General features: G+C 43.0%; 2 protein-coding genes across 2 annotated transcripts; both read left to right on the forward strand.

Annotated features, from left to right (window-relative positions):
• The first annotated feature begins 1,036 nt into the window (after positions 1–1,036).
• On the forward strand, positions 1,037–5,397 carry LOC128331162 (olfactory receptor 13G1-like). The gene is made up of 2 exons (XM_053264512.1): positions 1,037–1,063; positions 4,405–5,397. The coding sequence occupies exons 1-2, from the start codon at positions 1,037–1,039 to the stop codon at positions 5,395–5,397; spliced, it is 1,020 nt and encodes a 339-aa protein (XP_053120487.1).
• Positions 5,398–10,453: 5,056 nt separating this feature from the next.
• On the forward strand, positions 10,454–12,499 carry LOC128331163 (olfactory receptor 13G1-like). The gene is made up of 2 exons (XM_053264514.1): positions 10,454–10,504; positions 11,534–12,499. The coding sequence occupies exons 1-2, from the start codon at positions 10,454–10,456 to the stop codon at positions 12,497–12,499; spliced, it is 1,017 nt and encodes a 338-aa protein (XP_053120489.1).
• The last annotated feature ends 909 nt before the right edge of the window (positions 12,500–13,408 follow it).

Here is a 13,408-nt window from a genome sequence, read left to right on the forward strand (position 1 = left end):
TGTAAACAAGTATAGACCCACAACAAAATGTTGCAAAAATTCCCGGGGGTGCAAGTTTTACCATGGGCGTTCTTACCCCTGGACTTTGGGACCAAAGTCCAGGGCCTCCACACCCCCTGGGGGCCCCAAATCCCTTTTATTCTGTCCTAGGGTGCCAGTGGCTCGCACTGCATCTGGCAGCTGGGTGTGCTTGTGATCTGTGCCAGGTGCTTTAGGGACAAAGTGGGGAGTGGGAAAAGAAATACATGGGATTGGAGTATGTTAAGTTGCATGTTGAAATTTTTCTGCAAATGCATCGCCAGGAGTTGACGCTGACTCTACGGCACACTTTACCTTTACCTTTTCCTGTTTTATATTCTTACATGCTTGTGAGTTCAGTTGCTGTTTGTGCCCTCAAGAACCCATATGTTGAAAATACAGCATGTGTCACGGTGTGTGTATGTGTATATGGGGTGATGCTTAACTTGCAGGGGGGGGGGCTCCAGCAAGGGGAGGGCTGCAAAGGCCTTTAGGTCCAGGCTCCAAAATTACCTAGGTGCACCTCTGAGTGTTACCTGAGCCTGTGGCTGAGCATGGTGAAAAACAAATGTTAGCAGCAAAGAGAGGAATGCCTGCTCTAAACTGCATCTTACTTCATGTAGGGAGGGAAAGGGATAATGGAAGAGGGAATAGCAGTAAATATATTGTAAACTTACTGCATGTTTCTCTGTGTGTGCATGCATGTGCATGCGTGCATGCATGTACACATACTAAAAAAGTGGGAACATTCTGCTTTAGTAATGAATAAGTAATCATCATCTTCCAGTCAAAGCCTCCAAGGTCTTTCTCCCAGTGGTGCCTTTACAAGTTTCTTAAAAGGAACTTATTTAACCTGCATACTGGCTTTGTTCAGAATGTAAGTGTAACTACCACAGGTTCCTACTAGTTACACAGCCATCACACTGGTGGAAGAAAACTGACTCTGCTGACGACACCTTCTGATGCCAAAGAGAGAAAAAATCATTTTTTGTCCAAAAAAGGAACAAAAAAATCCACCATGAACAAAGAACAAACTGGAATGAAAGTAAGTATTATAATTTCATATTCCTTTCCATCTTACAAGTTCAAGATGTGGCAACTATGTTTTTCAGTTCTATAGTGCTTGAAGATTTTTGTTAATATGCCAAAACAAAATGTATAGGCAGCATTTTCAATTGTTTCTTTTCTGCATAAGCAGAAATTTAGGCAAAATATCTTCATGAAAGTGGGGCAGGAATGAACATCAGGACCCATGCTCCCATGGCATGAACATTATGGGCCACTGAATTTCCTCACTTTTTGGAGCTCTCTTGGAGCTGCCACCCATAACTATCCTTGTAAACCAAAGGGATACTTCCCCTTAAATGAATGTTAAAGTGTGGCAGGGCATCCAATGATGGGACACTGAAAGCTAAAATTATATTGGGGAATAGATTTGCCCCATGGATACCAATTAATACTCCCTAACTTGGTTATGAGATTTGAACTTTTTTCATTTTTCAGTTTAACCTCAAAGGCCCGGTTCATATATAAGGGGGAAATGGAGGTCACTTCACCTCCGGTTTCCAAACCTGAACATCTGAACCTGGGGTAATGGAGCTTGCATGGGAAAGGCTGTGCAAGCTGTCCTTCAGGAAAGAAGGAAACTCACACGGCCAGCTCCCCTGCCTCTCTGCAGTCTCACTGACTGCAGAGAGACAGCTCTCCAGTACGTCCAAAAGTGGGTGGAGGGGAGGGGGGCACAGAACTGTCGGTCCATTGCGGGTACACACACACACACACACACACACTGGACCCGTAGTTCTGTGTGACGTGTGATCCGGGCTAAAAGGTGTGAGTATTTGGAAGGGGCACAGAGGATAAAAGAACAAACAAGCCCCTTCCTATCTCTGCAGTGAGTCTTTTCTTCTAAAAATGTGTACATACACAGGATTGTCTCTGTAGATAAAAAACACCAACCTGGTAGGAAGGCACCGTCCTGGTATGTATTACAGAGACCTGGTTAGGGGAGGCTGGGGGCCCAGTGTGGTCCCAGCTTCTACCTCCTGGGTAGTCTGTTGAGGAACAGGTGAGGGACCGGGGGCGGGGAGGTGGAGTGGCTGTGGTCTGTAAGAATAATATCTCCCTTACCAGGATCCCTGTTAGAGTGTCAGACCATATCAAATGTGTTTACTTACATTTGGGGACCAGGGATAGACTGGGGCTTCTGTTGGTGTACCGATTACCCCACTGCTCAACAGAAGCCCTAACTGAACTGACAGACTTGTTCTTGGGTTTGGTGTTGGAGTCCCCTAGGCATGTGGTGCTGGGGAACTTCAATGTTCATTTCGGGACCAATTTGTCTGGGCCGGCTCAGGAGTTCATAGCAGCCATGACGACTATGGGCCTATCTCAAGTCGTCTCGGGACTGATGCACATTGCAGGTCACACGCTTATTTGGTCTTTCACTCTGATCAGGGTGATGTTCCGTGGGTGAGGACTCCTGTGATTCTGTCTTAGATTCCCTCTTATGTGGTTAGGTTGGATCAGTTCCAGTTTGTGACTCCTGAGGATGTGGACAAGCTGATTGGAATGTTGCGGCCTACCACCTGTCCTCTTGACCCTTGCCTGACATGGCATATACTATCTGGCACGGCGGTTGTTGTAGAAGGCCTGGTAGAGATTATAAATGTGTCTCTGAGGGAAGGTACAATGCCTCCTAGTCTTAAGGAGGCAATTATTAAGCAGCTTCTGAAGAAGCCTACCTTGGATCCCTCAGAGCTGAGTAACAACAGGCTTCCAACCTTCCGTGGCTGGGCAAGGTAACTGAGAGGGTGGTAGTCTCCCAGCTCCAGACAGTCTTGGAGGAAACTGATTATCTAGACCCATTTAAAACTGGCTTCTGAGCTGGCTATGGGGTGGATGATGGATGATCGGCCTGATGATTGATCTCTTTGGTCGGCCTGATGGACGATCTCCAACTGGGAATTGACAGAGGAAGTGTGACTCTGTTGGTCCTTTTGGACCTCTTGGCGACTTCCGATACTATCAACCATAGTATCCTTCTGGAGCGTCTGAGGGGGTTGGGAGTGGGAGGCACTGTTCTGCAGTGGTTCCACTTCTACCTCTCGGGCAGGTTCCAGATGGAACCTGAACTTTTGTATGGTGTCCCTCAGGGCTCCGTATTGTCTCCAATGTTGTTTAACATCTACATGAAACTGCTGGGAGAGATCACCAGGAGATTTAGTGCAGGGTGTTATCAGTATGCTGATGACACCCAAATCTATTTCTCCATGTCAGCATCATCATGAGAGGGCATAACCTCCCTAAATGCCTGCCTGGAGTCGGTGATGGGCTGGATGAGGGATAACAAACTGAGACTAAATCCAGATATGATGGAGGTACTCATTGTGCAGGATCGAAACTCGGGAGATGATTTTGATCTGCCTGTTCTGGATGGGGTCACACTTCCCCAGAAGGAACAAGTACGCAGTCTGGGGGTACTTCTGGATCTGAACCTCTCTCTGGTGTCCCAGGTTGAGGCAGTGGCCAGAGGTGCCTTCTATCAGCTTCAGCTGATACGCCAGCTATGTCCATTTCTTGAGATAGATGACCTCAAAACAGTGGTACATCTCCTGGTAACCTCCAGGCTGGATTACTGTAATGTGCTCTATGTGGGGTTGCCCTTCTATGTAGTCCGGAAACTACAGTTGGTTCAGAATGAGGCAGCCAGGCTGCTCTCTGGGGCATCTAGGAGAAACCATATTACACTGTTACACTGGCTGCTGACATGTTTCTGGGCAAAATACAAGGTGTTAGTTATAACCTATAAAGCCCTAAAAAGCTTGGGCGCTGGGTATTTAAGAGAACATCTTCTTCGTTATGAACCCCAACGCCCATTGAGATCATCAGGAGAGGTCTGTCTGCAGTTGCCACCAGCTTGTCTGGTGGCTACTCAGGGATGGGCCTTCTCCGTTGCTGCCCTGAGGCTTTGGAATGCACTCCCTAGTGAAATAAGAGCTTCGCCATCTCTGACCATTTTTAAAAAGTCTTTAAAGATGCACCTGTTCACCCAGGCTTTTAACTGATACTGTTTTGATTGTTTTTAATGTTGTTTTAGAATATTTATATTTTAAATTTCTTGTTTTTGTTTTTAACTAATGTTTTAATGTTGTTTTTATTTTGTTGTAAACTGCCCAGAGATGTAAGTTTTGGGCAGTATAATAATCTGGTAAGTAAGTAAGTAAGTAAAGGAAAGATTAGCTTTTTGGTGCTATTGTGTCATTATTTCTCATCTAGCAGAGGTATCCTAATAAAGTCACAATTTTCTACCTTTAACCATAAACAAGGGTGAATGAATAAATGTTCCATCTTGATAATGATCAAATTCAAAATTTATCTTTCTAGGTTACCACTAGCATCAGACACATAAAGAATCAATCAGCAGTGAAGGAGTTTATACTGGTAGGTCTAACCAATTCACCAGAATTACAGATGCTTCTTTTTTGGTTATTCACATTCATCTATGCTATAGCCCTACTTGTCAACTTCCTCCTCATCTTGACCATTTACAGTTGCAAGAACCTCCACACTCCTATGTACTTCCTGCTCATCAATTTGTCCTTTGTCAATATGTTATCTATCTCAGCTACAACTCCAAAGATGCTGCAGAATCTTTTGACCCACAGAAAGACCATCTCATTTTGTGGCTGCATGACACAAGTGTATTTCCTCATTTTGGCTTTGGGGGCAGAATTTGGGCTTCTTTGTGTTATGGCCTTTGACCGTTACACGGCAATCTGCCACCCTTTGCAGTACACAATCATCATGAGGAAAGAAGTGTGCATTGTGACAGCATCAGGAGCGTGGGTTTTTGGAATCGTGAATTCTGCGGTTCATTCTGGACTTCTGCTTCAGCTGTCCTTTTGCAATTCCAACATCATAGACCATTTCTATTGTGATCTGCCCCCACTTTTAAAGCTCTCCTGTTCAAACGCCAGCCTGAATGAGTTGATGGCTACTATAGCAGATGCAGTCACTGGGGGTGGAAGCTGTGTGTGGATTCTTGCATCATATTGCTTTATCCTGAGAGCTATTTTTAGAATCCGTTCCACGGAAGGGAAGAAGAAAGCTTTCTCAACATGTTCTTCTCATCTCATTGTAGTCAGTTTATATTTTTCCATTGTTATTTATATGTACACCAGGCCTCCCTCAGTCTCCTCTCTCAATCAAGACAAGGTTGTTTCTCTGTTTTATTCAGTGCTGACCCCAGTTCTAAACCCCCTTATCTATACCCTGAGAAACAAAGACTTTAAAGAAGCACTCAGGAAATTACTTGGAACAAGTAGGCTGCTCCAGAGACCACAAGATTGTTCTTTTGTTATGTCTAGAATTAAGTAGGGACACTAAAGTATTTCTGAAGGGGTGTGTGTGTGTGTGTGTGTGTGTGTGTGTGTGTGTGAGAAACACCTTCAAGCAGCCATACACCTGGGAACTAGTAGAAGGACACACTCACACCCTTCTGTCAGAAAAAGCCAAGGTGAAAAAACCCAAGTAAAAAAAGGTGTTTTATATATATGTAAAACATCTTCAGAAAGCCCATGCAGCCACACGACTGGGAAGTGAGGTAAAAGGGTGATTATCAGGGGCGTAGCTATAATTGAATGAAAGGGTTCAAAGAACACGGGCCCCTAGCTCCAGAGGGCCCTCCAGCTACATCCCTCCCTATTTTCTTCATTATCTCCCTCAGTCTGGGGGTCCACCAGAAAGAGGGATGAACACGGCCCCCTCTTCCCTAGCTATGCCCCTGGTGGTTATAACCTATAAAGCCCTAAACAGCTTGGGTCCTGGCTATTTAAGAGAATGCCTTCTTTGCTGTGAACCACACCACCCACTGAGATCATCTGGAGAGGTCCATCTGCAGATGCCACCGGCTCATCTGGTGGCTACTCGGGACGTGCCTTCTCCATTTGCTGCCCTGAGGCTTTGTTACGCATTTCCTGTTGAAATAAGAGCCTCCCCATCTCTTATAACCTTTTAAAAGGCAGTGAAGATGCATTTGTTCACCCAGGCTTTTAATTAGATATTGTTTTAATTGTGTTTTAATAGTTTTAACATTTTAAATTTTAATTGTGAAATGTTTTAATCTTTTTATTGGTTGTTTTTATTGTTTTATTGTAAACCTCTCAGAGAACTTGTGTTTTGGGCAGTATAAAAATGCGTAAAATAAATAAATAAATAAATTTTGAATATCCACTCACAGAAACAGTCAACAACTAACATCCTTGTGCAAACAAGTATGTGAACCCTGCATTCAGTAACTGGTGGCACCTCTTTGAGCAGCAATAACTGCAGCTAAATATTTCTCTCACATTGGTTTGGAGCAATCTTGGTCCATTCTTCCATACAAAAGCATTTCAGCTCTATGACATTTGATGGCTTCCTTGCATGAAGAGGGTTTAGGTTGACGTGTTTGTGATTGTGTCCAAAAAGTTCAATTTTGGAATCTACAAGCCTTCTGGAAAGATGTTCCTGCAACAGATTAATCCAAATTGAACTTCATACAATTCATACAAAAGAGTCGGGGTCTTACATTCAACACCACTATAGTAGCAATGCTGGCAGCAGCTATGTCCAGATTTTTTGGTGGCCCACTGCTGCTCACCCACCAAGCCATGTGCCCCAGCCTCCATGGTGTCAGAAGGCTCACTCCTGCCATCCTTCATGGGAGCCCCCCACTCACTGCCATCATCAGCACTACTAGCCTTCCATTATACCTCCACAATGAAATACAATATCACTGCATGAAGTGTTGCATTGGGTGATAGTGTCATTATAGTATGTTGCAGTACTACTTTGGGTAGATGGGGAGCAGGTGATGGTGGTAGTGAGTGGGGAGCTGCTGAGGCCAGAAGTGGGTGATCATGGTGACATCCCATTTACACTTAATTATAAATCTGCCCCTGGTCAGCACATGCTCAGAGTGAACAGAATGCATAATTTAGTAATAGGTCTCACTGAATGAAGGGAGGGACACAAGTGATGGAGTACTGAATATATGTTTATGACCCTTCCCTTTGGTTTGCAAAATAACTTCCAGTTACACAGGTGACTTTTGAATTGCAAATAAATTTTCTGACTCTAGCCTATAAAAAGAAAGATTTGTCGAGCAAATGAGGGACTTTGTTTCTCTGATGTTGGAAAGATATAACTTTGTTCATAAATTTGTTATAAAATTAAATAGATTCTACCAGTTGCATCTGCACCCTTAAAAAACAAAACAAAAACAGAAGTCTCAGTTGATGTGGGTTGTTTTCTCCCACCCTGTGTATGCTTTTATTCTGAAGATCTGCTTTCTCTGTTAGCCATGCCCTCAAGAAGTCATCTATGGCTATGTGAATTATTCCTGTGTGAAGCAACAATTCTCTTAAGCATTCTCATCCCCTCCAGATGAAGGAAATTTGAAGGAACCGTGTCCGGAGAATATGTTTTCCCATGTAAACAACATTTTCTCTGCAGATCCAGAAGGCAGGATTAGATCTAATGGGCATAAATTACAGAAGGGTGCCTTTCTGTTGATCATTAGGAGAAACTTCTTAATGATAAGAGCATGGAACCAATTAATGGGACCAATTTCCTGGGGAGCGGGTGGGTTCTCTCACATGTAAGGTTCTCAAGTAGAGGTTGGAGAACTCTCTGTTGCAAATGCTGTAATTCTGGAATTTCAGCATCAAGGAAGAATTTGGAATTCCAGCATCAAGGAAGATAACCGATGAAATCCCCTCTAACTCTTTAATTCTATGAGTATGCAGATCAGGAATATAATGGTCAAGGGTTCATATTGGCAAACGTTCATTTAAGAAATGAGTGGAACCTAGATTCCATGTGAAATCACTGCATTAAGTATTCAGTCTCAAACTAATTCCTTGTGGCCAGAGAAACGTATTATTGAACATATATCCAGCAGAAACTACTTCACAGGTTTGGGGCTAGAAACATATTGATCAGTCACCATGAGTAGTAAGAGAATCATGCCATTGGCATACTCAGCTGATCATGTAAACACATACTACTTCTATTAGTGGTTATAGTGTTGCCAATAGTGTTCTCTTCTTACAAGGTGTGCAGGGCACACACACACACACGATGTCACAAAGCACCAAGTCCATGGCCCAACAGCCTTCAGCAATCTTCCAACCCACACTTAAAAATATATATTTGGGTCATTGGCAAAAGGCTGAAAAGCAGGTTAAAAACAGTTTTGACTGTTTTTGCAGTCAAAGTTGCCAGCTGACAGACCTTAAAAGCTATCTCCTGGGCAAGACGACTCTTTCAGCGATAAGGACACTTGAGTGCTCCAGCCAAGATGGGCAATCACACAACCATTTCCCTCCTCATTAAGTAAAGGAAGGGAGTTAGCTAGATAAGGAGGGGAGCTCCACCATAAACAAGGAATCTGCATATGCACCTTATGCACCTTTTTTCAGTAAGGCAATCAAACACTTACAGTAACTGCTCATGAATAGTTGGAACCATCTTTGTCCCTTTTCATCATTCTATGCTGCAACAGAATGTGCACCCGTGCTGATTCGCCCAACCCTGTTATTGAAACAATTGTAGTGTCTTGATATCCCTGCCCTCCAGGGAGAGATAGCCACTTGACTGCACTGCTGTTGCCAAGGAGCAAGGTGGCAAGTATATCTACCCCAGGCATGCTCAAACTAGAGAGCTAGCTAGCTGCCACTAGTTCCCTCTTTCTAAACATGCACATGCACATCTCGCCTTGCCACATGCCCCCCTTCCTTGAGGCTCACTGGATCGAACCGTGCAAGGAGGGATAGGTAATTTCCAGTGCTGCTCTCTTTCTCTGAGTTTCATTCCACCTTTTCTCTCCAACCATAACCATCCCTTCTCCTATCCCCTATGTGAGGCATTCTAATAAGATCTCTAACCAAGTTTCCTTTTACTTTTTGTAACTCACCAAGTTCATTTTCAATGAAGCCTTCAACTCACCATCACTCATCATCAAATCTCTCCTTCTTTGGAGTCTTCCAGTACACTGTGCTTATTTAGTTTAATGCTGTTTTCAGTGTCTAGCCAATATCACTCCCATGAAGTCTTGGTAACAATAGTGTCTCTTTTCTTACACAAATTAGTACTGCACAAGGAATAAAAACACTGGCCCATATCTTGAGCATGTGGGAAGAACCAATCCACCCATTTTGCTGCAGGATCACAGTAAAGCTCTAGTGGTCTTGGCTTTTTGCCTAAGAGTTCAAATACCACAAGGAGCCCACTTGCACACTGAAAGTGCTAGTTAGATCAGCAACAATGAAGCGTGCATGTAAGAAGGATGTGGTAGGGACTCACAAGCAACTCCCCCAGACTTCTTCCATATACACTGCTGCCCTAGCTGATGAAACTTCCCAGCTCTGTCAGCACTACAGAAGTGCTCTGGAAGAGAGGAAACACATTACTGACTGTGTAAGGCGGTGTGTGTGTGTGTATTTGTTTTTGTGTTTGTTTATTTATTTAACAAATTTCTATACCACCCAAAACTTACAACTCCGGGTGGTTTACAATAAAAATACAATTTAAATTTAAAAAATTAAGACAGTGTTAAACGCTATTAAAACTGTAAGTCTAATTAAAAGCCCAGGTGAACTGATGTGTCTTGACTGATGTTTAAAAAGTTGTCAGAGATGGGGAGGCTCTTATTTCAACAGGGAGTGCATTCCAAAGCCTCAGGGCAGCAATGGAGAAGGCCCGTCCCTGAGTAGCCACCAGACAAGCCAGTGGCAACTATAGACAAACCTCTCCAGATAAAAACACTAATCCCTGGAGTCTTTTGCTTGCTTCCAGAGAGTCATCAATGCATTTGGATATGTTAAATCTTTCCCATGCTATTGCACACAATATGGTTATTTGAAATAATTCCTGAAAGGCATTCAATAAAGCTGATGTTATAACTATTGAAATATAATTATCCACATGAGGTGAACACTCACTAGTAGAAGTCTCTCTCTGGAAACACTGGTCTTTTGCTTGATGCTATTCAGTTCATCATATCAACCTGTAGTCCCGCCCCCCCCCCCCCAATTTCAAATATAGTCAAATTCAATCAAATTGAATTGCAAATTCAACTTTTTTTATTTTTAGTGGCATAAACCAGTGTAAATCATCTTTAGGTTCTTTGCTTTCACTGGAGAATAAAGCTTTTTTATTGATGAATAAAATAAAATGTCATGTGATGAATAATCAGTTTTAACATAAATATTGAATTTAACATGAATATATTAAAATATTTATATGACTATTGATTGTGGCCTAGACCTCTGATAATTATATGTTTGGAAGTAAGTTGGCTGCTGAAAAAATGGAAACATTCTGCTTAGCAATACTATGAATAATTATCTTCTGTTGATGCCTCCAAGGCCTTTCTCCCAGTGGTACCTTCATGTTTCTTAAACAGAAGACTTCCAAGTGGCTCACTGGTTTTATTCAGAAAGTGAGTTTATCTACCATAGGTTCATGAGAGTTACACTTAGCCAGCAGACTGAGTGAAGACAACCAAATCCAGTGTTTTCTCAAGTTCCGAGACAAAACAAAACAATCTTAGTCAAAAGAAGGAACAAAAAAGTCTACCAAGAACAAAGGGGGGGGGGGAGGAATGCATGTAAGCATTTCATTTTAATATTTTAATATTTTCCTTCTTATATGTCCAAGATGTGGCAGAAACCCATTTATATTCTATGATATGTAAAGGTTTTTTAAAATATAAAATGCTAAAATCAGAGCGTTATGCTTCATTTCAAACATTTGTTTCTTTACTGTATAAAGAAATTCTGTGAAAGGTTTCTACCATTAAAGTGTGTTAGGGATATGATGATGCAATAGTGACAGATAAAACTGTGTAGGGGGCAGATCTGACCTATGGCTGAGAACCCCTTAATTTAGTGAAGAGATTTAAACAGTTCATAATAGAGCAATGGTAACTACAGTTGCCTTCCTTGTTCTAATATAAGCCAAATTAGAGGGGGAGCTGACTTTCAAGCATCTTTTGGTCATCTTGTCACACGGTAAAGCTTGAAATTCTGATACAAAAAAATCATCCAAGTCAGTTACACTGTTTGACTATCCATTTCCTAGAGAAGGATGCTTACCAGAGATACCCCTCAAACAAGATGAAAGGTTTAATCAGACTGTCCTATCACTGAAATTAATGGAGGGTAAAATTGGGCTATTTATAGAAATGACTCAGTCATTCTTTATAACCAGTGGTAAGTCGCACAGGAGGTCTGGTACTTTTTGACATTGACAACCATGATATAAAAATCATCCCAATGGTAAATGATGGAAATGACTATGGATTTGCTCAAAATATTGGTGATTATGAGTAAATATCAGAATTCTATGTGGTTCCCAGTGTATAAACCTTCCACTGACAAAGTTGACAAATTTCTGCCTTTAACTACAGAAAGAAAATCAATAAAGTATCTAACTTGCTAATTATCAAATTCAAAATGTATCTGTCTAGGTCACCATCAGCATCAAAAAATCAGAAATAAAGAATCAGTCAGCAGTGAATGAATTTATACTGGTCGGTCTAACCAATTCACCGGAATTACAGACAATTCTCTTTTGGTTATTCACATCCATATATGCAATGGCACTACTTGGTAACTTCCTCCTCATCTTGACCATTTGCAGTTGCAAGAAACTCCACACTCCTATGTACTTTCTGCTCATCAATTTGTCCTTAGTCAATGTGTTCTCTATCTCAGTTACAACTCCAAAGATGCTTCAGACTCTTTTGACCCACAGAAAGGTCATCTCCTTTTACGGTTGCATCACACAAGTGTATCTCTTCATATGGGCTTTGGGGACAGAAGTTCTACTTCTTTCAATGATGGCTTTTGACCGCTATGCTGCCATCTGCCACCCTTTGCAGTACACCATCATCATGAGGAAGGAAGTGTGTGCTGTGATGGCAATAGGAGCATGGGTTGTCGGAATAGTGAATTCTGCAGTTCATGTTGGACTGATAGTTCAGCTGTCCTTCTGCAATTCCAACATCATCAACCATTTTTATTGTGATGTACCCCCACTTTTAAAGCTCTCCTGCTCGGACACCAGCCTGAATGAGACGGTAACTTTCGTGGCAGATGTTATCTTTGGAGTATGTAGCTGTGGGTTGACTCTAACATCATATTGCTTTATTCTGAGAGCTATCTTCAGAATCAGCTCCACTGAAGGCAAGAAGAAAGCTTTCTCGACATGTTCCTCCCATCTCACTGTAGTCAGTTTTTACTTTTCTGCAATCATTTATATGTACATCAGGCCTTCCTCAGTTTCCTCTCTAGACCAAGACAAAGTTGTTTCTCTCATTTATTCAGTGGTAACTCCAGTTCTTAATCCCCTTATCTATTCCCTGAGAAACAAAGAGGTAAAGGAAGCAATCAGGAAACTAACTAGAAGAGGCAGAATGCTTCAAAGGCAATGAGATTGATCTTTCAGTATGTCTAGAACTAGGTAGGAACTAGGTAGCAATTATCGGGGGGCTCTATAGTATTATAATCTATAAACTTGATTATCTAAGCCAACAGGCTTAGAGAATGCATGGGGGATACATTGAGATTCTTGATGGAACTTTTGCGAGATTCCATGAGGGTTCCACCTTGCTGCCTCATAACGACCAGAATGAGGGTGACGAATGAAGAGGACGACAAAGGAAGAGCAGGACGGGGCTCCCGAAAATGGCAGGGAGGGAGCTGAGGAGGAGGACGGAGAGCCAGGATGGAGGATGATGGGCTGCGGGTGAAGCCCTGCCACCCTTTGGAGGGCCAGGATGGGCGGTGGGGCTTCAGAGGTTTCGGGGCTTTGGAAGGCCAAGGGAAGAGGAGGACAAGGGAAGAGGAAGATGGGGCTCCTGAAATAGTGTGGGGGGGGGAGCCGAGGAGGAGGATGAAGGGCCGGGACAGAGGAGGGACAGGCGACGGCCTTTGGAAGGCTGGGACGGAGGAGGATGGGTGGCAGGTGAAGCCTCGCTAGCCTTTGGAGTGCCGAGGGAAGAGGAGGACGAGGGAAGAAGAGGACAGGACTCCCGAAAATGGCAGGGAGGGAGCTGAGGAGGAGGATGGAGGGCCAGGATGGAGGAGGGACGGAGGAGGATGAGTGGCAGGCGAAGCCCCGCCACCCTTTGGAGGGCCAGGACGGGCAGTGGGCGAAGCTCCACCACCCTTTGGAGGGCTGGGGAGACTGGGGCAGATGGTGGGGGGAAAGCAGGAGAGACTGGGCCTGAAGGTGGAGGAAGATGCTCTGTGTGGGGTCAGCTAGTATACTAGTTTTATAGTATTAGAGTAGTCATTTTAAAGTAGTATAGTTTTATGGTTTCATAATTTGCCTTTATTAT

This window comes from Hemicordylus capensis, chromosome 6, assembly GCF_027244095.1.
Source record: "Hemicordylus capensis ecotype Gifberg chromosome 6, rHemCap1.1.pri, whole genome shotgun sequence".
In the NCBI taxonomy this organism is placed as follows: Eukaryota; Metazoa; Chordata; class Lepidosauria; order Squamata; family Cordylidae; genus Hemicordylus; species Hemicordylus capensis.